Source organism: Vicugna pacos, chromosome 34 (assembly GCF_048564905.1).
Source record: "Vicugna pacos chromosome 34, VicPac4, whole genome shotgun sequence".
Taxonomy (NCBI): Eukaryota; Metazoa; Chordata; class Mammalia; order Artiodactyla; family Camelidae; genus Vicugna; species Vicugna pacos.
In genome coordinates, this window is record NC_133020.1 from 5,966,675 (window position 1) to 5,991,943 (window position 25,269).

Below are 25,269 nucleotides of genomic sequence, written 5' to 3' on the forward strand. Positions count from 1 at the left end.
AAATCAGGCCCAGAGCCTCATTTATTTCTCACTACGGTTTCTCTGCTCTGCAGCTCAGCCTGTTCCAGGTATTTTCTCTTTAACATGGAGGATCAAATAAAAATATAGACTTGGGAGAAAGATGTAAAACAAAGGGGAGCAAGAAGGTAACTCTTTTTATATGCCAAGGGATCTTTAAAGTAAATTAAAATCAGAATATTAATATCCGCGTCTAGACTTCTCCCGAAATTTGAAAGTCTTCCAAGCAGCAGAGTTTCTGTGTAGATAGAAAGTTTTTAGTGAAATTTAGCAGCATGAAAACCAATCCCCAACTTGAAGCAGATGGGAATTTGGGGGCTGATTCCAGGTAATATTCACTATGTCCCCAAGATCAAGCTTCCGGTTTTGTAAAGACTGCAGAGGCCCAACTTGAGGGAGTTCTGGCTACAATAAAGCCAAAATCGAGTCCTCCTGCAGAGGGCACCGGACGACCAGGCAGGGACCGCGCGGCGGTGGTGCAGTGTGTCACCCTGGAAGGCGAGGAGCCCCTTTTAAAATCAGGCTCTGCTTGCTAATCACGCTCCGGGGGCTCCCGGAGCAGGAAAGACGCAGCATCAGGCTTTACCTGCTCACTCCAGGCAAGCAAACTGCCTCCGCTCTTTCAAGCCAGGTTCTCAGTGCTGCAGGCTGGGATGCAGAAAGTGAGGCTTTTTCTTAATCCGATAAACAGTCAACGGAGGTCGAGGAAAGTCTGTTGAGAATGCGTGTTCTGTGAGTTGTGATAAACAGAACCCACAGGTGAAAGAATGATTAAAAAGTACTGTGAGCCATTCAAATGTTGAGAATTTGCTTCGATGACATTCAAAGGTGAAGAAAGGTAGGTAATTTCCATTAAGGCAAGAATGTCTTTATTCTGTTTATCCTAGAGATGTGGTGCCTAATGGAATTTTGAAGAAATGTTTCAGTAAAAAGGAGCTGTGGGCATTGGAAGGAGAGAGGGAAGGAGCAAGCAGAGCAGATGGATGGACGTGTTGAGGAATGTGGCTCTTGGCCAGAGAGAGGAAATGGAGGCAAAGGACACTTGGGCTTTGGAAATGGACCTTGAGCTTGGCGTGGTGGCGTCAAGGACTAACCTCAGGTGATGTAACCCACATATCTGGGACAGAGATGGAATTGCTGCGTTAGGAATGAGGGGTGATTCTGAGTGGAGCCCGCTGGGGAAACACAAGTACCCTATATTTACTACTTGAGTGTTCGTGTACTGGAGTCCACGATATAGATGAAGGTGGAGGAGGGGTGGGGGGGTCATGGTTTTGGATATTTCAATATGATCCTCCTGAGGGTAAGGCCAGACGCTAAGACCTTCTACAAATGGGCAGTCTGCTTTCAAGCACATGCTGAGTTAATATTCATAAAGTACATACTGAACGTTGGTGAACAAGCAGAGAAAGGGCAAGTGAGAAGGGACCAGGTCCAGGGCCACGGCTCATCACCTCTGTGGCTGCATCTCCCTCCCCACCTCCTCCAGCACCACAGCCAGGAGACGGAGGCTAGGAGACAGGTGAGGGGCCACCTGGACTGGCGGATGGCCAGGCTGGGAGCCAGTGAATACGACCCATGTTTTGTTCTCTCTCTTGTTAGTGACTTGACTTTAAGGAGCCTTCATCTTCTTGTATGCAAGATGAGATTCGCTCAGCTTTTCATTCAATTAATATTTACTGACTGTACGTCAGGTGCCAGGGCCTGTGACAGTTACAGGAGATAGAGGGGGAACAAGACAGACAAGGGCCCTGACCTTGTGGTGCTTACAGGATAGTCAGACAGACATCAGATGATCTACCGAAGATAGATATTAAACAACCAGACGAATCACTGTCTAATTATGATCATCGCTGTGATAGGAAGTCAAGGATGCTATTAGCATATAATAGGTGAGCCTAATTGGTGGGAGGGGGAGGAAAGGGAGCATGCTGGGTAAAGTTCTTTAGCTAAAACCAGTAGGGCAGGTGTGAGGACTGGAGACGGATGGGCCTCTTTGTGTGGGATCAGCGTCTAAGCGCAGTGAGCAGCCGGATGTCTGAGGACACCTGCCGTGAGGATGCGGGAGTGGGTAAGTTTTAACCGGAGGAGGGTCTGTCCAGCCACACACACCAAGTGGTAGACCGACTTCCCCTCAGTCTGATTACCTCTTCATTGTTCTCTGTCTTTTCCATGTTGGGGCGATGTTCAGTAATAAACCTGAAAAAGATGGACTTGACTGACACACTTAGGTGCTGCCCTATCTGTGCTTTCTGCATTTATTATCTTGTTACACATCATAGAGGTGGGGGGGGGGGCGCTCGAGCTGGAAGAGTTAGAAATCATCTCATCTTAGACTTTCATTTTACAAACGTGGAGCTTGAGGCCCAGAGAGGCAGAGCCTTGCGCAGTGTCACGTGGCTGTTAGGAAAGACAGAAGGTGTTGGCACCTGGTCTCCAGACTCCTTGGCACTTTCTGCTCTACTATCTTGACAGGGTCAGGACATGGGGAGTTAAACATCACGTTAAACTGTTAGAAACCATTTCCAACAAAACCTTTCAGAGGCGAAGCAACTCTGGCGGCAATAGCGGGGAAACTAAATGGGGTAGGCACGGAAAAGTTAAATATCATGTTCTTGTTTTTAGTTACATATGTGTCAATCAACTTTTGGCGTTTTCCCTCCCTCCCCTTTTCCACCCCTTTGGATAACACAAGAGCCCCTGAGCCTGTGGAATTGGGGGAAGAGGGGATGCTCTGGTGGGTGGCAGCCAGACCCGCAGCTCCGCCCTCCCCGCCTCCACGCACTCGCCCCTGCGCCCTCGGTATGAGCGCCCCCTGCTGCCCTGAAGCCTCAGAAGCCTGTGTGAATGGCCAGGCAGCCCCCAGCCCTCACCTACTCTCCCAGTCTTGACTGACCCCATCTCCAGCATTGGGTTACTCCTAATTCAGCCCCATTCACTGGGTTACTCCCCTCCTCAGGCCCCATCCAATTTATGCATTTAGTTGGCCTGTTCATCTTTAAATCATACAGAGTTTGCAGGGCCGTCTACTCCCATATCAAAATTCTCCTCACTTATCTTAAATCACCCACGTACGAAAAGCAACTTGCCACCCAAAGAGGTAAGAAGAGCCCAGAAATTCGGACCCTTGGTGATCTTTTCTCCTTTTCGGGCATGGAGGCCAGAAAAGGTGAGCTGGCCAATATTCTCTAGAAAATCTGGAGTTGCCAAGGGCGAAAACAAGAGAAACAAAAAATCAAAAGGCGTTGATTAAATCGCCCTCATACCACCTTGTGTAGTACAGTTCATTTAGACTAGTGGTCTCTCCATCTGCCATCTTTCCCTCGATGTTTTCAGCTTCTAATTCCTCCTGGTCTGGGTTTCGGGTCTCTTCTGTCTGTTGGCCTCATAAATGCAGATGTTGCCCCGGCTCCTGCCCTTGGCCCTCTCCGGGGCACACTCCAGGGCCTCTCCAACATCGACGTGCCTACGCATAACGTGGGATCTCACTGAAGTGCAAGTTCTAACTCATGACGTCTGGAGTGGAGCTGGACACTCTCCATTTCTAAACAGTTCCTGGTGACCCCGAGGCTGCCGGTCCTCTGACCATACTGAATAACACATGTGCATACTTCTCCCGGAGAAAACTCACCTCTTCTTTATTTAAAAATGTATTTTTATTTTACTTTATTTATTTTTTGCAGAGTGGGGTCAGGGTTCTCGCCAGCATTCCTAACTGTTGTCTCAGTGTGGATAGTTTCTGTATGTCCATCTTCAGCTTTGTTTCCTTCTCAAGCTTCAGGCCTGCATATTTAAATGCTGTCTGGATATGTCAGTGCAGACTCTACCAGCATCTCAACGGGACAAGTACAAAACCTGACTGACCACCCTCTAAATAGCTCCTTCCCCGGAGGACCCCACCCCTGTGAAGGATACCACAGAGTGGTAGGTGTTCAGAACTGCATCCACCAGCTCCTCAGTGCCCTAAACAGACCTGGAAAATATGCCAAGTGTTTTGTTGATTTGGAAGAATCAAGGATATGACCTGGAGGCAAGAGCAAGTGAAAAAAAAAAAGTGAAAATCTGGTTTGGAAACATTCTCTCTCTTACTTGTTTGTGTCATAAAAGGAGAAACAGTTCAGGGAACAAGAGATTTATGGTTAGAAATGAACTGGTTCCCATCAAACAGGTTTTCAAGAATTTGCCTATACACAGCATTGTAAATCAACTATACTTCAGTAAAATTTTTTTAAATAAAAAATAAATAAAAGGTGATAAGATCCCCCTCCCCCAACCTTCAAAAAAATTTGCCTAAACTTCCATTTGGTCGCTTCATTTGAAGTTCCGCTTACCACACTGCAGAGGGAGGCCCTCCCAAAGTATTTGCTTAGCGAGGACCATGTGAAGGGTTGATCTGTTTTCTCTAAATCTTGTTAAGTTTATTTGGTGTCAGAGCTCTTGGCAAGAGGGATAGGGTCAAATAGCGATAGTAACAGAGCGATTCCAGTGGTTTACTTGAGACTCATACTGGAGAGTTTGTAAACATGGCATTCAGTGAGATGAAAGGTTTTTATTTGGCTGCTATGGTATGTGTTATAATCTAAATATTTCATACACACATGCAGTTAACTTTTTGTGTCAACTTGACTGGACCTTAAGCCAGATGCCAGGATTTGGAATTTTTGCTGTGCCATCATTTGGGTGATTCGTCCATGTCTGTCCTTGCCCTGCAGAGTCTAAGAACTGCCATTTAGGGCCATCTGGGGTATTTCGTGGGCTGTATTAGACATTATTCAAGGGAAAATGGTGACACAGGGTGAAGAGTTGTCAGTGATATTTATTAGAGGAGAATTTGGAGGGGATGGAAGATCAGGACAGTCTTCACAGGAGATATTCAAGCAGGTCCATTGCAACCGCCTCCCACAGGGTTTCCCCAGCACGAGTCTCTTCCCACTGTGGCCCACCGCTGCAGCCCTGCCACAGTAAGTCCTCTAAAAAGCAAATCTAATCGTAAGGCTCCTTTGACCTTGTTTGGCTCTCTACCTTCTACTTGATGAAACTCAGAGTCCTTCACAGTAAGGCCACATCTCGTACTGCTCCCTTGCCATCTTACCCCAACTCAGCATCCTCTCTATTTTTCCACGACCTCCCAAATGTCCATATTGTGAACCTCTGAAACCTCTCCTATATTAGTCCATGGACCCAAGTTACAGAGCCCTCCCATAAACATGGACTGTAACATTGATCAGTATATGGTAGAGGACCTGACAATGGCTTTTTTGTTTGTCTGTTTTAAGATCTTGAATTGAAAAATACACACCTTTAGGTTATAAAGCTGCATTAAATTCGGAGGGGATGTTTAGCAGAATAAAACCTCTTTGGATCTAAGGGTTTTTCCTTTAGCCACTATTCTGGAAAAGATCAGGTCTGAGTCTATTCATAGAAGGACACTTTATCTATGAATTTAATTTTAATTTGGGAAGGATTAAGGTTAGTTCAATTCAAGTTGTAAACACTTTGAAATATCTTCCCCCTTGACTTTATGAGATTTGAGAGGACTGATAGAGTGAGGAATTGGGAGAAGGGGTTACTGGCTTAGAGCCAGGAAAAGGCCTGTCCATTCTGAGTCATTGCTTGGAAACAGAAAGCTGGCCTCCTCAGGCCCCTCGACACCCGGACCCTGCTCGCAGGAGCCGGCTGTGGGCTGCGTGGCCCCGGTACCGCGCCTTCGCTTCCCCAAGCATGTTTTAGGTTTTTACTCCAAGCTCACCTTTTAAGAGAGGACTGAGTTCTCAGGCCACCTACATAAAACTGCAATCTTTTTTCAGCGTTTGGCGCTTCCTATTGCTCTTTGCTGCTGAATTTTTTTTTTCTCCTTCAATCTCATCAGAATCAAAAATATTCTCTATTTTACTTCTTTGTTTCTGTCTTCTCCTCTAGAATATAAGCTCCATGTGGGGAGGGATTTAGATCTTTTTTGTTCACTGCTGAATCTCCAGCATTCAATAAATATGCCTGAGTGAAAACCTATTAACTCTTCAAGAGCTTAATCCACCTCCTCCAGGGAGCCTTTCCTGATTTCCTCACTCACCTTCTCTGTGCTCCTGCAGAACCCTGCCCTCAAGTTAACCTCGTCATTGACTTGACGTTAAACCTCACATCTTTCTTCTGGGATTTATTACTTTCAGAGTGTTTAGAGATGATCTTTTGATAAATTAAAATTCTGCACATACATCCAAAAACTCAATTACACACATACAAGTTAGGAAAGATTTCACTAACAGCAGAAAATGTGAAAAAGACAGGGTTTTAGTGAACTATCAGCTCAGTGATTCAATAATGAGACGAGGTTCACAAAAAACTAACCAACCAAGCACCCTCCCACAGACCCAGTTTAGTTTTAGGCTGCATGACAAACAACGAATCAAATTCCTTCACGTTGACCTGGTCAAGTCGTGAGTGGAGTTTTGTGATCGGTCCTGGCTGCCCCATTCAGGTGTGGTCTACAGCACACTCAGGAGAGCGGAGACTGGAAATGATACGATTTAAAAGAACTGGGAATAGTTAGCCCGGGAAAGATGGGGCAAAAGAGATGCCTTCCGAAGTCCTATCATATTGGTGAAAATTGTCTTCTGTGTGGTCTTAAGGAAAGTTGGAAATGACAAGGAAATCTATTTTGGCTCAATAAAAGGGAGACCTTTTCAGCCTGTCGAGGTGGCCTGGGTTGGTCTGGTTCTTGAGGGTTCTGATGCAGGCTGGGTTCGGTGGGGATGACGTGGAAGTGGGTCATGGCAGTAGCTCAGGGATTGCCACTCCCGCCCTCTTGGCTGAGTGGTGGCTCCTGGTGTGCTCTGACGGTCCCTGCTCCCTCCAGCCTCCTTCTGTGTGCCCCTCGTGGCTGCACAGCATCCTAGCTGTGTTCTTTGCTCAAAGTGTCTATGATGTGCTTTATTCTTTAAAAATGTCATTTGTTACTAAGTATTCCAATTCCTTTACCTAATTTTCATGCTGCCAGCAATTGTTTAAGTACCGGCCTGGCATAAACAGAGATGAGTTTGTATTGTCTGTCATCCTCTCTTCACTCCCTTCCATTCTGGACTAGAGTCAGACCTTTCTATCATCTTGGACACATACTCATGGCAGATGAATGGAAGTGGCTGATACCAGAGCACAAAGTCAAGTATAATGCTGGAGAAATAGGATTCCAACTCACCAGATGAAGAGAGGCTGGGATGACTAATTTCAGTGCTGCAAAGAAACCCCAAACCATGTGCCATTCTCGCAGGCAAGACCGCAGGGGCTGCCCACACGGGGGAGGCTCATTTGAAGACCCACCTCTCAAATACATATTCTCTGTGCCTTTATTCTCTCCCTTCCGAACCTCCTGTCCCAATCTTTTGCCTCCCAGCACACAGAACAGAGTGCCTGGGACTACTCATCCCTGAGAGGCCCACAGCAGTTTCCACTGGTCATGTAAGGCCACGGAGAGCTGTCAGTCACCTGGGGTTTCTCAGATTCTTTTATTCCTCCCACCACTGTGTACACATCAGAAGCTTTTGCTTCTGCCTACTTTGGATGTCTATAACCTGTACGGTTCTCCTCTTCTCCTGGCACATAGTAGGTGCTCAATAAAAATTTGTTACTGAATAAACCCCAACAGCTTCTTTTAGTTCAAGTTACCGTCACCTCTGGCCTGGACTCCTGCAGACCTCATAAATGGTCCTTGCCTCAGTCTTGACCCTTCTTCAGCTGCCAGCTCCACGATGCCAGCCAGAAGGATCTTCCAAATCTGCTAATCTGATCACTTCGTTTCCATGCTTAAAACTACTCCACAGCCCTAAGGATAAAAACCAAACTCAAATGTGGCAACCAAGGCCCTTCACGATTGGTGCCCACTTTCTCTTAGCCCTCCCAACCCTTTCATCTTTCTTCTAGTCTCTGCAGGTAGCCCTCCCCAGTCATCCCCTTCTCCAGGGCTTGCCAACACCCTGGGCTGGGGTGAAGGCCTCCTGGTGTTTCCTTTAATGATGGTCATTAGACTGTAACCTCCTTGAGGTGCAAAGCAAACCCTAATTTCAGTGTCTGGCCAACACTGGAGGCTCACAGAATGTCTGCAGAAAGTACGAACGTGCCCAGCGTGTTTATGTGTGTTTTCTAGAACTCCCTTGGTCTTTCCCAAGGGAGGCAGCACAGCCATGTGGAGTGGGCCGCAGGTGAGGCAGACAGGATGGAAACTGGACTTCTAAGAGTCCCCCAAACTCAGACATAGAATAATTTACATTTTGAATTATTGTTTCTCATTTGACTTGTTTTTTATAACATGTAACATTCATATGTATAATTTCACGAGCAAGATCTAACTTCTGCTTATAAAAAAATATAATTTATATACTTCCACATCACTTTCCCATTAAAAAGTGGTGAAAATGTAGAAGCTGGGCATTGTAAAGCTTAGTGCGTGGCTTTATCATGGAATACAGGGAAGTACCTTGGGATCAGAAAGGTCTAAATTCAAGTGCCCCGTGAGCTGCGTATCAGGTGTGTGACCCGGGAGAAGTTCCGATGGTGGGATGTGCCTGGCAGGTGGGAGGCACTGAATTGTTCCTTCTCTTCCTCTTACTTGTGGTTTTACAGAGATCTGGGAACACAGAGCTTCAATAATAAATAATTTTTTTGTTCTACTTTTGAAATAAAAGGGAGGCATATTCGTTTCTTAACTCAGTTTCCCTTGGATGAAGCAGCTGCCTTGGTAACAACAGAAAATTCTTTACTTATACAATAATTAACATGGTTTTTAGAAAAATGTAATTTGATGTCACTGATAATGCAGATCTTTTCTCTTAGGCATCTTTTAAAGGAAACAAAACTATGCTTAAAAATATATAAATAAATACATAAGAAACAAACCAGCAATTGTAATGCCCCAGTGAATCCTGAAAATTTATTATTTGGGAGAATATCAGATATTGATCCTTTGTTTTACAGCTCTTGATAATAATCAGAAAATACACATTGTGAAATGAAAGTCAAAAGCAAAGAATAATTACATATGATACAGATTACAGATATTTTATTTGTACATAAGCAAAGCAGTACTAAAAGCATATTTATGTGTCCACAACTAGTGAACGTGGCAATTTTCTGTTTAAAGCTGCAGCAACTCAAATCCTTTTCGGGTCAATAAAGAAAGACAGATTGAGAAATATATTTAGGGCTATCACCATGTCTGGCTGTAAACCTATTTTTTTTACTCTTTCCCCTCCCCCCATATATATATATATGTATATACTTTATTGCCTTTATATTTCTGCTGGTTTAATATAATCAGTATACTAAATAGTTATCTGCATTTATTTGGTTTCTAAAAATATATAAAATGCATTGGAATAGAGCTCCTGCAGCTTTCAAGCAGTCACGGTCCTGGCATCGAAAGCTTATTCTGGAAATGTCAAGCAGCAACACTGAATAAATAGTGATTGTTTTGTCTCCTCCGTACAGCTGATGGCCTTCACCCAAAACTTAAAAATACTGTAGCAAATAGTATAAACATGCAACTGAAAAAAAAAACCTGACATAATATAAAAGTAATACTCATGAGCTGAATTTGAATACAATACAGACTAATAAAGACAGCGTTAGGCAGAGGAGGGATGTGAAGACAGCACTGTTATTTACATATAAATTAAGGCCCAATATTTCAAAGGCAATTCACACAGGGAACCGTCCATCTGACCATGCCCTTTGCACACCTGAAATCAAGAGCTTCTGCCTTTTCTATATTATTTCCTCAAATCCATTATTATAGTTCTAACTTGGAAAGATGTTCCCAGAAATGGTTTTAAATGCAGTTTCTCTTCTCTAAAGGCCACTTTGCTCTTATTCACAAAGAAAGTTTTCTTTTAACGCAGGTACAAAATGCATTTATGTTCTGGAAGCAAATGCTTATTCGTTCTTCTTAAACACTGTTAAAATTCACATTTCACTTCGTAAGTTCTGTATTGTTACTCTATTAGTCTTATTTGAGCACTAGTTTATGATTAATTTGAACTATAGAAACTGATGACTATCTCAGTTATGGCTGAAGGAATTAAATGGGTTAACTCCTATTAACACCAACCAAAGTCTCACATATAAATTCCCTGTGCATCAGGGAAAAAAACCTAAAAGCTAACAAACCAAAATATCCCATTAGAACAACAAAAGAACAGAGGCAACTCACCATGTATCATTCTCTGAGGATGACAAACACTCAGAAGGGTCAGTTTACCTATGCTATTTCTCATTATTCCTTGGTAAGAAAACAATATCTTCTAATGTATTTAATACTTGTAGAAAATCACAGTAAAACAACTTGCAGTGTAGTAACAGTTAAAAAAAAAAACCTTGAAATCGAATTTAGTATTTAGAATCCAAATATTTCCCCAGATGCAAAATTTTCTATTTGATATTTTGGTAGACCATTGCCCACTTCCCCCTCTGAAATGTATCCAAAGGTGTGGCCCTTAACCTAACTCACTTGTGTTCACAATAGATAAAAATGATCAGAAATAGACTAAGATATTTTTAAGATGTTCTAGGGAAATGAGTCTTCTTTATTTTAGAAAAAGACTTAGAAAAGATTTCTCAGAGATGTGCTTCCAGAAGTAATAGAATTGATTAAAAAGTACAACTGCTCATTGCAGTAATCAAATTCACGTTTATATACTCCTCTCATCTAGAAACAGTATTTCTGTCTGCAATGAGGTCTGTGAAGATTATCTGGCAGCTTGAAAATTCAAACAAAGTTGTCAGAATCCTGCCCGTCCTTCTGTAAAGTTATTAGGTTAATGCTGACAATAATTTACAACAATTAAGTTGGATACTGACTTTGTGTTTTTTTATGGCATGCCAAGGCATCTTTGCAATTAAAAATTGCGAAGTTTAATATGTCTTCAGTTTAACATTTTGATTTAAATAGAATGTGATCCATCTATAAAAATGTTTTTCTTTGTGAATAAGATCTCAATTTCTCTGAACAACAGTAACAAAATGACCCAGTATAGAATGGAACCCTTTAAAAATAAGGCATATATTGGGCATACACAGACCATCATTGTCACAAAATCTACAAATTATTTTGATTTTTTAATTCTCCGAATTTTTAAATACATGTAGATACGAAATAATTATTATAAATTGACAGCAAATGTGTATAGGTTGTGGTTACTAGGTAAGAATCATTTATTTCTCAAGTTATTTGCAAAACAGTATAATGGCAAGGTCAACTTGGTAACTCCAGGAACCCAAAGAAAATATGTTTAGTTGAAGTCTGCCATTTAGCTGGACTAGAAAAGGCAACTCTGCATTATTACTTTCAGTTCTCTAGAAGCTTCTATATATTTTCATAGCCATTCTTAAAATTTTTCATTGGAAACCTAAATATAGCAGCATTCTCAGCATTCATTAAACCAAAAATAAGTCAAATGTATTTAAGACATCCAAAGTTGCCCTCATGCATACGATATAACTTACATCTTTTTATTGTTACCATGGCATCAATAGACTAATCCATTTTTACTTTGTTGCATGTAAATAATACAATGTGTTTCCTGCAGAATTAAAAACTACTTTAAATTTCAGATTAAAGTCTTAATTATATAGTACCAAATTTTGATCAGAGGGAATGTAAAAATGGCTAAGAAGTATCTGACCACATCCATCCAGACAGTCTTGTGAATCTCAGTTAAGTCAGTACTCATGGGAGGGGTGTGGACTCATTTTTGGTTTTATAATATATGTACAAATGGAGATTAATGTCCTGTAAAAAGTTGAGCTGAAAATTAATGAAAACAAACACTGAATTTATTTTCTTGGTAAAAAGTACCTAACTCCAATCTACTTTCTATTTAAGTGATTGGAGAAACAATAGTCCACAGTGTGCACACTAAACAATGTGCCAGCAATGACTTATCCATGGTGCTCACACCAACAGACCGTGCATATAAAGTGGGTTATTTTTAAAATTGGCAACCTTCCTGAAGATACCCTCAGACATCTAATTTATGTATTATGGCAACTCTGAGGACCCACCAGATTAAAATAATAAGGCAGGGCAGAAACAAAACACATAATGTGTCAGAAACCCCATGCCTGTTCAGATAGATATTCAACAATTACATTTTTGTTCAACAGTGTCCGAAGCACTGCAAACCTTTTAAACGTGTAATTTACCTCATGAAAACACTTCTGTTCTTGTATGTGGTCCTTCATACACTGGAAATATTGTAAAGAAAAGACTGAACTCCAGACTACAAAGAAAAGCTGAATTATTTCAGCTACGTGAGCCATGGTTAGGACGGGTTCACGATACAAGTGCGAGCCAGTTCTTCTGGGGTTAATTCCGACGGCGGAGCATCTCTGACCCTCACTAGCGCGGCGTATGGAGTCTGGCCACATGCATACAAGGTCACAGTCACACACTGTGTAATGTACTTCAGTCACAGGATAAGCATTAATAACAAATATTAAAACATCAACATTCACTCATTAATTGATTACATGGAATAAATAAACTAAGCCAGTCACATATTTCTCGTCACTCTTAAGTCACGGTTTTATTTATGTATACACACAGCATAATACTTCCCTAATGCTCTCAGAATGCTACAAATAAAAATGAAGGCTTTGCATTACAGCTGCTGGACAAAAACGTCAACACTGTTGATGTGCGAAAACACAGTTTCTTTGTTCTTTAGCATCAGTGCACAGGGTATGGCTCCAAGTGGTATGCGGTTTAGGACAGAAAAAAGATACGGTGGCTTGTGAAATATATCCTCTGTTCATCATTGGCACAAATCAAAGAAGGAAGTTTTAGTGTCCTTGGTACCTTTACTGGGTCTCTCCCCTGAAGACAGATAATGTTATACATAAATGCCTTCAGGATTAAAACCAGACGAGACGGGGTTCTGCAGAATGCGAAGATTACTGGGGAGCTGCCGCGAGGAGCCAGGCCGCTTTAGGGACCCAGACTGGAATGGTGCCTCTAAACAGGAAACAGAGAAAGTCAGCGGATGTTCCTAGCAACCTGGAGTACTCAGCAATATGAAAAATCAGAATTTTTCCTGCCCTCTAGAACCAATAACATATAGTAAGGACTGCAACCTGCCGCAGGTCCTGGGTGACGGGAGACGCTACTCTGCTTGAGCCCCTCAGGACAGAACAGGTTTTGGTGATTTGAACAGTTCATGACCTTTTATTAAGGTGAGCATTTTGCTTCTCTTTCTGGGCTGTTCAGACTATACACAGCCCCAGACTTAGAAGTGTCCTTTAAATATCAGCACAAATTGAGAACAAAGACTTTAAGAGAGGAAGAAGGGACATTAGGAACAAGGAGAAACGAAAACAATTAATTAACAGACCTTGATTCTCATTTGTTTCAGGAAAAAGCTTGTAAAAGAAGCAGTTTAAACCTAATGATAAGACATTTGGTGATGCTCATCTAAGTACATAAGTAACCTAAATATTATTGATTTGCCTCACAAACAGGAAATAAATCAAAAAATTAAGTGGCTCAAGAATTAGCTTTGAATGGTAGGATCACACTTCAACTGAATGCAAGCAGTTTATTAAAAGTCAACAGTGAGAATGAAACTTAAATAAAAAGCGACTTCTCACGTCTTACCCCTTTCTACGTCTACATGCGAGGCCTCCACCTCGGTGGGCTCCGCAGGCAAGACGGTGACTTTCGTCCCCGTCTGCTGGATGAACTGCTGCAGGTTGACTTGCCGCAGCTCCTTAGTCAGCTGCTCCAACTCTTGTTCTTTGTCCTGGATGGAAGTTAAAAAGGTTTTTTAAATTCGAGGATTCACTATTGGCGACCTCCATCCTGGTGACAGTCTGCCCGCGACGGCGGTTAAACGTACTTAACAGACCTGGTTTATATCGGTATCATGGGCTAAAGAGGTCACCTTCACACTGTGACATGGGCCAAGAAAGAGGCGAATAAAGGACAACAACCTTCAGTCTGTCTATAAACGTGATGCCTTCCTCTGTAAAGAATACACTCTGCGCCTGATGAAGTAAATGTACGTCTATAAACTTCCATGAATGAAATACTGGATTCCATCCACCTGGTGTTCACAGCAATCTTGTTGAGCTGTTCACGGGTAAACTTCCCTATAATCGACTTAACTGACTGCAAAATTAATAGTCATTTGGTCCACGAGACTCAGAGTCCTTGCTTTTTTAAAACTGTCTAAGTTTTCATGGAATCCGTTCTTTGGATTTGTCTTACAGCACGAGGGACGCGAGGTTCCCACTACGAGGTTCTTACGTCCTGGACAAGGCAGGTCTGAGAACTAAGTGCTCTGAAGTCAGGAGATAAGTTTGGATGCCAGAAAGCTCAGAAAGAAAGGAGAGGCTTTCTACTATTCAAATGGATTTTCTGCTCTCTCTCTCTCCTCTAGGGCACTAAGAAAAAGTGGCGAGGCCCCACCCAGGCTGGCCGTGCCCGGATTTGTTAAGGGGAGGGAAGAGAAGCAGAAAGGAGTGCTTGTTTCCTCTGCTCTGAGTGTAGAGGGTACTTGGAGGTATGTTAGTAGTTTGATTATTAGATAATTTTCAGTAGGTAATTTCTGTTGTTAGTGTTTCCTGTAATGTCAAGGCAATACAGTTTCCAAATGTACCCTTTTTTTAAGAGTCAAAATGAATCCAAATAGTAAAATACTGACACACCAGAGGCTAACAACCATCTATTGCACGAGAAATTCCCGACTTTCCAAATTTTGGTGGTAGGTCTACCTCTCACTATAGTTAGTGGCAGAGAAAGGATCACATCGGCTCTTCCTGGAACCTCAGTGTTCTCTGTCGTGGGGCTGTTCATATTCTGAAGCAGCTCCTCTCGAACTCCAGTGTGCACAGGGACTGTTTGGAGATCTGGTCACTATACAGATTCTGAATTTCTAACAGGTGCAGTGCCCTGAAGCTTCACAGATCACTCTCTGATCCATGATCACACAGCTTCCAAGCCAGTGCTGTCCAATACAGTAGCCACTAGACACACGTGCTATTGAGCACTTGACATGTGGCCAGATGTGACTAAAAACAGAAATGTAAGTGTATTTAATGTTTTAAAACAGCTTTATTGAATATTATTTAATTTTAATTAAAGTAGCCAGATTATAAGCAACTATGCATCCTTTTCACTTCAGCTGTGACAGGCTGACACCTCTTTGCAACTTTCATAACATCACCACACTGTCTTTTCAAGAACGATATTCAATAAGTAGAAGTTGAGTGATCGGGGTCTAAGTGCGGAATACAAATGTTCTTGTATGTGAACTAGAGATGGGGACAAATCAGAGAGGCACCTGCCCCTCTCCTCAGGAAAGCAAGGGGGGGGAGGGGGACTCTCAGGAGAGAAGACCTGGTTCGCAAGCACACACAACCCTTGGTAATTTCTTTCAGCTCTGGTTTCCCATCTCTGAAAGGAGATGGTCAGATTCACTATCTCATCACTAGTGTCCATTCCAGCTCTGAGGTTCACGTCTCCTGTATCCAATTACCTAAAGCCACAACGGCCACAGTAAGGAAGCTTCTTCCCTGGAGAAGGACCCAGGTGGCCTCAGCTCTCGTCTTTGTTTTGGTAAAACATCTTAGCTTTGTCGTAAGTCACAGAAATTCTAAGAAATTTAAAAACCAAGGAAGGTTTCTAACTTTAGATGTAAGAGAAAACGAGCAATTGTTAAAGGAGATGTCAAAATGTATTAATTCTTTTAAAATAGATGAAACTTTATTTATTTATTTTTTTTTTGGTAAAAGTGTTCTTACCTGTAATCGCTTGGTGGCCTGTCCCAGAGATCTTTCCACAGCTTTAATGCCGTTTTCCAGCCTCAGACTCTGCTGGCCTTGAATGTCAATTTCCCCTCTGACTTTTCCGATCTTCCCTTTAACCTCTTCTTCATTAACTTGTGCCTCTTCCACCTCCCGCTGCAATTTTTCTGCCTCAAGACCGCTTTCCATAGTCTGGATTTGAGCCAAATAGTCCTTCAATTTGCTCTCACATTCTGTTATTTTCTGTCTTATTTCTTGAAGTTGATCTTTCAGCTGTTTTTCATTTTCCTGCTCAATCTGTAGTTCATTTTCCCAAAATTCTTCCTCCTCAATTTCTACGTCGTTTCTTTTGATCTTTTGCTCCAGACGGACAATTTCCTCTTCAAGGTTAGAGTTATACTTCTGCTCCCAAAATCGTATTTCTATTTCGTTTGATTCTAGCTCTTTCTCGATGGATTGGAGCTTCTCTGTCTGCAAACGGATCAGCTTCTTTAACTCATCTGCTGTTGTTTTGCAGTTATTCAGCACCTTCTGCTTAAATTCCGTTTCTTTACCTTTTCCGAAAATGTCCATTAATCCTTTGGCGCCTCCTGTAAATGTTAGTGATTTCCTTTTAGGTTCTCTTCTTTTGATTGTTTTGTCAATCTGAGGCCTCAGCTTGGCTAAGGGGGGCAAACTCTGCCTGTATAAAGTTCTTTCCGGAATCCGAGCCACACTGTCTGATGTGGGCCGCTCACTGAGCGAAGGCCCCGTTCGGCGTAAGATCAGCTGCACGTCACTGGCATACTGCCCCCACTTGTTTAGGGATATGATAGGATTTTCATGAGGTGCTAAGTGTCTCTCAGTATCTCTCCATTTTTCTATAAGTGTGTACCTTCCGGTTCGACCTAGAAAAAAAGATAAGAATAAATTATTAAAATGGGATATGCAATAGCTAAAATAATGCCTGCAAACAGAGGACACTATTTGATGACTGTCTTCTTAATTAGCATCAAAGTCCAGTCCATGATACCTTTAAAACTTTCACTTGAAGATACTGAATTCCTTAAGATATGTAACACATAAAACTATGGGATGTCAATCGCAGACTTGCTTAGAAACTCAGCGATACACTTTAAACCTCAGTGAGCTTATCCTACACTCTCGTCAAATGTCCGAATGCCTACACCTTGCTTGGGGCAAGACTTCCAGCTGAAACTAAGAAGGGCACTAGAGTGTCCTATTGGAAGCCAGGAGGGCCTGGTCCCCGGAACTGGGCAGAACTTCAGAACTGGAGCACACTGCCATCAGGTGAACCCCTGGCTTTCTCTGCACGTCAGGACCTGGGAAGGTTAGAGCCCCCATTTCTCCACCTGAAGGGAGTCCTGGAGCCAGTGGAGAGCCTGCCACTCAGTTAACAGGTACTGAACTGTCTTCCTCTGCCTGTACCTTCCTGCACACACGTGGCAAATGAAAATTGCCACAAACCTTCAAAGTAATTTCATATAAAAAGAGGGGCCTGAAGAGAAGCCTTGTTCAGTTTTGATAATAGCTTCAACAAATCTTTTTAAAAATTTTTAAATGCAAAAATATTATTATTAAAAGACAAAAACAGAATAAAATTATGTTTATATAAAAATATACTGAATCTAACAGTAATTATGAGAGACAGTTTCGGAAGACAATATAATGTCATTAGCTTGAACACACTTCCTAAGTCAGATGGATTAAATTAATTTCGTTAGAAGTGTCCATTAGACACCTGAAACTAATATGATGTTGTATGTCAGTTGTATCTCAGTTTTAAAAAGTGTCCATTAGTGGCTAATATTATTACAAAGAAAAAGCCCAACCCTGCCATCTCGCAATGATAATACTGGCATACACAGCTACGGATTTATCTTCCCTGCCTTCTTTTTTAATTCATGAGGTTCTGTGAGGTAATACGTCCTCAATTACTGGGTCAATAATGTAAATCTAGATATGTGCATTTGAACACCCACATATGCAATTCGTAAGGAGCAGGTGAAGAATGATATTGCTGTAAGCATATGTGTATGGTCTCCTTTAAGGAAACCTGAATCTTGGATGCAGCTGAAAAGTTGAATCTTTGAAGGCAAACAGACCAGACTTTAAAGCTCTGGAAAGTGACTTACTGGGTAAGTAGTACAACAACGTTGCTGAGGTACAACGTGGCAGCACCTCAGAGGGCCTGAGAGATGGAGTCAGGTGTAATGAGCACCTTCCGCACTGCCAGGCCCACGGCAGGTATTCAGTACACGGCAGCCAATACTCACTTAAAACGTTGTTATTCACAAGACAAAAGGGCTGACCGAAGACCTCCTTTAAACAGTGATGTGATATGAGAGCAATCTGACTAAAAGAATCCTTAAGTGACTTTCTGCATCCCCTAACTATGTAAAGCTGGACAGAGTGGAAAGAATGAAGGCCTCTTTTCTCTCTGGAGTCAGAAGGCCTCTCTTCAAATCTGGCTTTGCCACATATTTACATGACTTTCACAAATTATTAAATCTCCTTCAGCTCTGGTCTCCTCATCTATAGGATGAGAGTAGTAAGAGTCAAGTGAGATGTAAAGTATGAAAATGTTTGTAACATTGCAAAGTGCTATACAAGGATTACTTGTATTATTACCAAAATACTTCCCCTGAGCAAAACAAGGGAATGAGAAGCCTTATCAGCATGTTGGATTTGCCTTCTTGGAATTAAAAAAAAAAGTTTCTAATGATTTTCAGGGTAAAAATGATTGTAATTACCCCAAGAAAAACCACGCAACAAATCTGCAAGGTTAAAACTTGCTCTCTGGGTATGCACTGCTCCAAAGAGCCCAGCCTCTGTGGGCGTGGCCCTGCTGCCTATCAGCTACCTCTAGGACCCCCCCTGCTCCCCAGCCCCTGTGTCCTCATCAGGTACACGAGGAGTCAGACCAGATCAGCAGAGCTCTCTCCATCCTACCAGGCCAACGAAGCATCTCTAAAAAGAAAACTGAATCATTACATTATATGAACTAAATTATACATTTTAAGGACTCTAATTTAGTCATAATTAAATATAAAGCTGGTTTTTCCAATGCTTAATGGTACTGCTGCTCTGTGAGGATGTCTTGGTTAGATTTTTTGGAATTGCTTTTACTGCCAGTTTTTCCTTTCTGTTAAATAATGCGTATTTAGTGCGATTAGGCAAAAAAGAAAAAAAATTCCATCTAGCAATATAAAAAAGCTTTTTAAAAAATGTAAATGAATCAGTACTTTGATATTATTATAGAAATTGGGTTTTAGGTACTTTATGTGAGAGTTAAATCCCACAATCACTGTTTTTAATGCCCACACTTGGCAGGGCCTACACATCCTATATATTTCATTAGATTCCAATTCTTCCTGCAAAACTCTTTTTAATGCAGTTTATTAAATGGATATATTTAGTTCCACCTTACATACTATCTTGGTGTAGCCCAAAAACTAATAAAAAGGAATTATCTATCCATCTATCTTTCTTTCTATTTGTCTGTCTGTCTATCTATCTATCTACCTATGGCATCTGTAGTTTAAACTGTTTCGGCTACCTAGGCCTGTATGCCACAATAGGTAATGGTAAATAAAATACTGACTTTACTTCTGAATAGCTGAAGCAACTGAGTGTAACCCCAAGAACTGTTAACTTTCTATAATGAGGAAAATCACATAACGAGATTTTACTGCATTAGTGGAATCTCATTGGATAACTGACATGAAATAAAAGGAAAATGGATAACAGATTACTTTCGCCTAGCTTAAAGCAGAATATGTGACTATGAATTAATATGAAGTTTTGGGAAATATGTACCAAAATTCAAAAAATTAAATGAGTCACTCAGAAATATAATGCCCTTATTTCAGCCATTTAAGAAAATTGCAACCATTTCTTAAAATCTTAGGAAATTTCTCTTTGGAGCCAAAAAATAAAATCATGATTTAAAAGTGTCACATCTTGTTACTTATTCAATGAATATATATACTGAACAAATACTTGTTGGAAATAGTGTCAGGTCCTAGGAATATATATTCTATTAAACACCCTGATCATCAACTCTCTTCAGAAATTTTAGTTTTAACGGATATTTGATTTTTTCTTCAGTATCAAATCCTCCTTACCACAAAAATGAATACTGTAGGTTATTTAAAAGAATGTGACGTGGCATTCTCTTTTGAATTTCATGCTAACATATCCTCCTGTCTCTGGATATACTGGAAGTGATGCCAGCCAACACCTGACTTATTCTTTATCTGTGGTGAAAAATCTATCCTACCCCACTCAGTTTTTTTGATAACAGATACTTTTGGTCTCTCCGATCTATAAACATTTTGAAATCTTATGCAAAATTTAGTGAACATAACTAATCTTTTCCATAATGGTGGAGAATTCTCACAATAAACATTGATCTCTGTAACAGAACTTATACTGTACAATTTTATAGTCTATTAAATGCTTCTGATGCTTATATATGTATATATAGATATATTTTACATATAATACATATAAGCTACATAGGATATATATAATCTTAACTGGGTGAGTTCAGTAGTACAGGTATTATGATCCTCAGCTTACCAGTGAAGAAACCAAAGCTTAAAAATTTAAAGCAATTTCTCAATGATATGCAACATCTGGCAAATTTAACCATGAGTTTTTTTTTATAAGTCTTGAGTGTAGCTATTAAGATAACTCTTACCATAGAGGATTTATCTTATGATGACAGTGATACAAGAATATCTTCGAGTATAACCTGTCAGCTAGCTGCAAATTCAACCCCCAGTGGAATCATTCACAGGGTATTTTCCCGGTGTATGGATGAGAGTATCACATAATCACAGAATTACTACATATTAATTCAGGATTTACTTAGGATTCCATTATTAATTTACTGCTATTAAAATAATGAAAACATTTATTGATTTCACAGTGGTTAACATTTAATATGCCTACTATTTGCTAGGCTTTGTGCTGATTACTTTACATAAATACTATTAACCAAAACAGTAGCTAACACATCACTATAAATTACTGAGACTTGGGGGACTGTTTGCTAATGCCGCAGAATGTCACCCATCCTGACTGATGCATGCTGTGAATTACATGTACTCACACTCATCTTTTATGGATGTGGAAAATAGAGAAGTTACTTAGAAATATGGATGATTACACTACACTACTGTTAGAAGTATCAAAATCGTAAAAGATGACCCTGGCTATAAAAAAGCACCATATTTTACTACTAAGGATATTTATCTCTTGCTTCAATGTAATTCAGTCAGTAACTGTATTTTCTAACAGTTGTCCATGGAGATTCTAGGGAGTGTAACTAACATAGTGCAACAGTAATTAAGGGCAGGGTTCCTGAAACAGACTACTGGTTTGCATCCCAGGACCCTCCCTACCAGCTGCAGGAGCTTGGGCATGTTATTTAACATCTCTGTGCCTCAGTCTGATCGTGTCCACAACAGGGATCACAACAGTGCCTTCCTCATTCGACTGTCATGAGGATTAATGATGTGGAAAATTTAACTCATCATCCAGTAAATGAAAAATGAGACTTTAAAACTATGAAGCATTACGGAGAGTGAAATCTTATTTTTAAAGCTTATCTATAAGTGCATAAAAAGCATTGTTTGATGTGTCTCCTTCTAGGAAGCAGGATCATGAATGACTCTTACCTTTTTTGTGTTCTGCTAAATTTCAAAATAGTCTACAATGAATAGTATTACTTTGTAAACAGATAAAAAACCAGTTTGTAAATTTCTATAATTGGTAATTTATATATGAAATTAAGAGTTAAATGTGACAATACAATATATATTCTTTTCTTCATCTTCTAAAGGATCATATAATCTTAGAGATGGATGGGACGTTAGGTAGTTACTTAGTTCAGCCTGTAATTCACAAGAATTAAAAAAAAACTGATTCATTTATGTACAAGTATGTACTGACTATCTACTACATGCTAGACATAGCCATAAACTATGAAAATAAGCAATAACAAAACAGTGGCAGGCAATAGAGAACACACAAATGAATGAATGCATGTCTACAGTCCATTATCCAGCAGCTTTAAAGACAGACATGCTAAAAAATCAGAACTTTTTGGATTATAGAAAAGTAATATACTGCTAACCCCTCGGGTCCATGAACACACACATTAAAGACTCTAAAGTAAAATGTATCAAAGGTCATACCAATCTGGAATAAACATAAATTAAAAGCAGTCTCACATCAAACCAGACCACTTTTTACTACCAAATGAATTCAAGCCATGTCAGGTGTGGCTAACAAATTACGATAAACTTTAGGCTTTCAGAATTTGTTGGGTTTCAAAATGTGGATAATGGATTGTGGCCTATATGTAGTATGTTGGGGTGGGGAGTAAGCACAACAGAGAATGACAGAGATGGGGAGTGTGTGAGCGTGTGTGCAGGTGTGTGCGCACATGTGCGTGGCCGGGCGGTCAGGAAGGGGCCCTGCGAGGACATCAAGAGAGTGAAGTCTGAAGACACCTGGGCACACAGCATTCTCAGCAGAGAGAAGAACAGATGCACAAATGTCTCTGATACGTGGAAGAGGAAACAGTCAAAGGTGAGTGGTAAGAAGGGAGGTGGCAGGTAAATCAGGGATTCTTTGAGGGCCCTGAAGACCATTTCTTATGGACTTTGAAATTTTCTGAGTGAGTCTGGAAACCACCAACGGGTTTTGAGCAGAAGAGGAATATGATACATATTTTAAAAGTATTACTTTACAAGAAAGCTGTTGAGAATAGGCTGGAGGGGACCAGGATGATGCAGGGAAAAGAGCTGAAAGGTCACTGCAAAAATCTAAGTGAGAAATGGTGGCTCACATCAAGGTGGTAACAGTGGTTGTGGAGAGAAGCAGCAAGATTCCGGATACATATGACGGGACTACAGGTAGGACTTGTTGATGGATTAGCTGTAAGGTATTAGAGCAAGAAATGAATCAAAGATCACATAAAGGTTTTTAGATCTAGTCAACTAAAAGAAAGAGTTCTCATCTTTTTAGATGAGAAGGAGGAAATCTGAGGATGGGCACAAAGCTTGGGTTTTGACATTTTAAGTCTGAGATACCAATGAGTCATCCAGAACTGTGCTATTTACTACAATAGCCATTAGCCACTAGCCACATTTAAACTTTAATTAAAAATTCATTTCCTCAGTTATACTAGTCACATTTCAAGCACACAATAGTTACATGTGGCTCGTGGCCACCATACTGGACAGTACAGATATATATATAACATTACCATCCTTGTAGAAGGTTCTATTGGGCAGCACTGTTCTAGAAACTAGACTTTGAGTTTATTTTTATTTATTTTAATAATTTAATCAATTTAATTTTTTAAAAATTGAAGTATAGTTAATTTACAAAGTTGTATTAGTTTTAGGTGTACAGCAAAGTGATTCAGTTATATATATATTTATATTTATATGTATTTATATTTCTTTTTCAGGTTCTTTTCCTTTATAGGTTATTACAAGTTATTGAATATAGTCCCCATGTGCTATATAGTAGGTCCTTGTTATTTATCTATTTCATATATGGTAGTGTGTATATGTTAATCCCAAAGTCCCAATTTATCCCTCTTCCACCCTGTTCCCCTTTGATAACCATAAATTTGTTTCTATGTCTGTGAATCTATTTCTGTTTTGTAAATAAGTTCATTTGTATAATTTTTTTTTAGATTCCACGTATAAGTGATATCATATGACATTTATCTTTCTCTGTCTGACTTACTTCACTTCATATGATAATCTCTAGGTCTGTCCATGTTGCTGCAAATGGCATTATTCCATTCTTTTTTATGGCTGAGTAATATTTCACTATATATATATTTGTGTGTGTGTGTGTATGTGTATGTGTATACATATATACACCACATTTTTTTTTCCAGTCATCTGTCCATGGACATTTAGGTTGTTTCCACATCTTGCCTATTGTAAATAGTGCTGCTATAAACATCGGGGTGCATGTATCTTTTCAAACTAGAGTGTTCTCTGGATATATATATATCCAGGAGTAGGATTGCTGGATTATATGGTAGGTCTATTTTTTAATTTTTTAAGGAACTTCCATACCGTGCTCCACAGTGGCTGCACCAATTTACATTCCCAACAGTGTAGGAGGTTCCTTTCTCTCCACACCATCTCCAGCATTTATTATTTGTAGACTTTTTAATGATGGCCATTCTGACCAGTGTGAAGCAATACCTCACTGTAATTTTGATCTGTATTTCTCTGATAATCAGCAATATTGAGCATCTATTCATGTGCCTGTTGGTCATCTGTATGTCTTCTTTAGAGAAATGCCTATTTAAATCATCTGCCCATTTCTGGACTGGGTTGTTTGTATTTTTGATATTAAGCTGTAAAACCGGGTACCTACTTTAGGCAAAGCAATGGTATAAGAAAGATAAACAAGCAGGATCCTTCCTTTGAAGGGACGTCTGGAGAAGAGAAAGAAGTACTAACAAAGACTAAAACTAGAGCTGAGTATAAAATGTGTTTGAAAACTGCTTTTGTTGGGGCCAACTCTATGAAACTTGGCTTCTTAGAACAGTCCACGCCACCTTGGGCCCTGGTCCCAATCAATTTGTTTCTATTAAATGCTACCTCTGGCCCCAGTTGAAAATGACACGGGGATAAGATTACAAGAAGTGGGAACAGAGAACAACTCTGAATCTTTAGCACTTTAAATGGCACCAGGCAACAAAGTAGTGTGAATCAGGAAACTTTCCTTCAGCCTCCCTGATTTCTTCCTCTTCTTTTCCTCTCTAATCTTTTGTTAGCTGTACTTTAAGGTCTAAGCTACTTTGAGGGCAGAAATACATTCTTTTCATATTTCTGGTTTGTGATAGTGTAAAAACAAATGCATTTTCTCAACTATAACTTGAGACAGATGAATGGTTGAAGGCGTTCTGTTCCATGTACAGATTTGAGAAGCAGTGTGAACTCTGAAATAAAGGCATTTCTGGGACAGTTGATGGGAAAAACAAGTTCGAATATTTAACACTGGGAAGGTTTCAGAAGGCCCAGAGTGAATTAGTGCCCAAGCACGATGCACCCCTGCTGGGCGGTTGAACCTCTTCAAGCCACTTAAGTGTGTCAATCGTGGTTTCACTTTTAGTTACTGTCTCTCATAATTAGAGAATGTGTTCTGTTTCTAACATCTAAATATAACGTGTCAAGGCAGTCAGAGATCAGAGTGGAAGGGATTTCCTTCTATACTGTTAGATACATTCAAAATCCTTTGTCAAATTATGGTCTATCTTTAGCTCTTTTCTAATTTAATTTTATTGATCAATAACACCGTGTCAGAAAATGTTAGCTGTCACGTATATTTGCAGATTGCCAATTTGTGTACACGTTTTTATAGCCTGATGGTTTCCTGAAAGCAATTTTAGCTATTCAGAAAAACTCAGTAATC

The 25,269-nt window shown here is 40.3% G+C and overlaps 1 protein-coding gene across 1 annotated transcript in view; it reads right to left on the bottom strand.

Moving 5' to 3' along the window:
• Positions 1-12,564: 12,564 nt before the first annotated feature.
• RASSF8 (Ras association domain family member 8) overlaps positions 12,565-25,269 on the bottom strand; it is an 88,510-nt gene continuing 75,805 nt past the window's right edge. The window contains exons 3-5 of the mRNA XM_072954271.1: positions 15,805-16,694; positions 13,658-13,802; positions 12,565-13,018 (exon numbers count right to left, since the gene is read on the bottom strand). Coding sequence (XP_072810372.1) covers positions 12,897-13,018; positions 13,658-13,802; positions 15,805-16,694 — 1,157 coding nt within the window. The 3' untranslated portion in view covers positions 12,565-12,896. The remainder of the gene's footprint in view (positions 13,019-13,657; positions 13,803-15,804; positions 16,695-25,269) is intronic.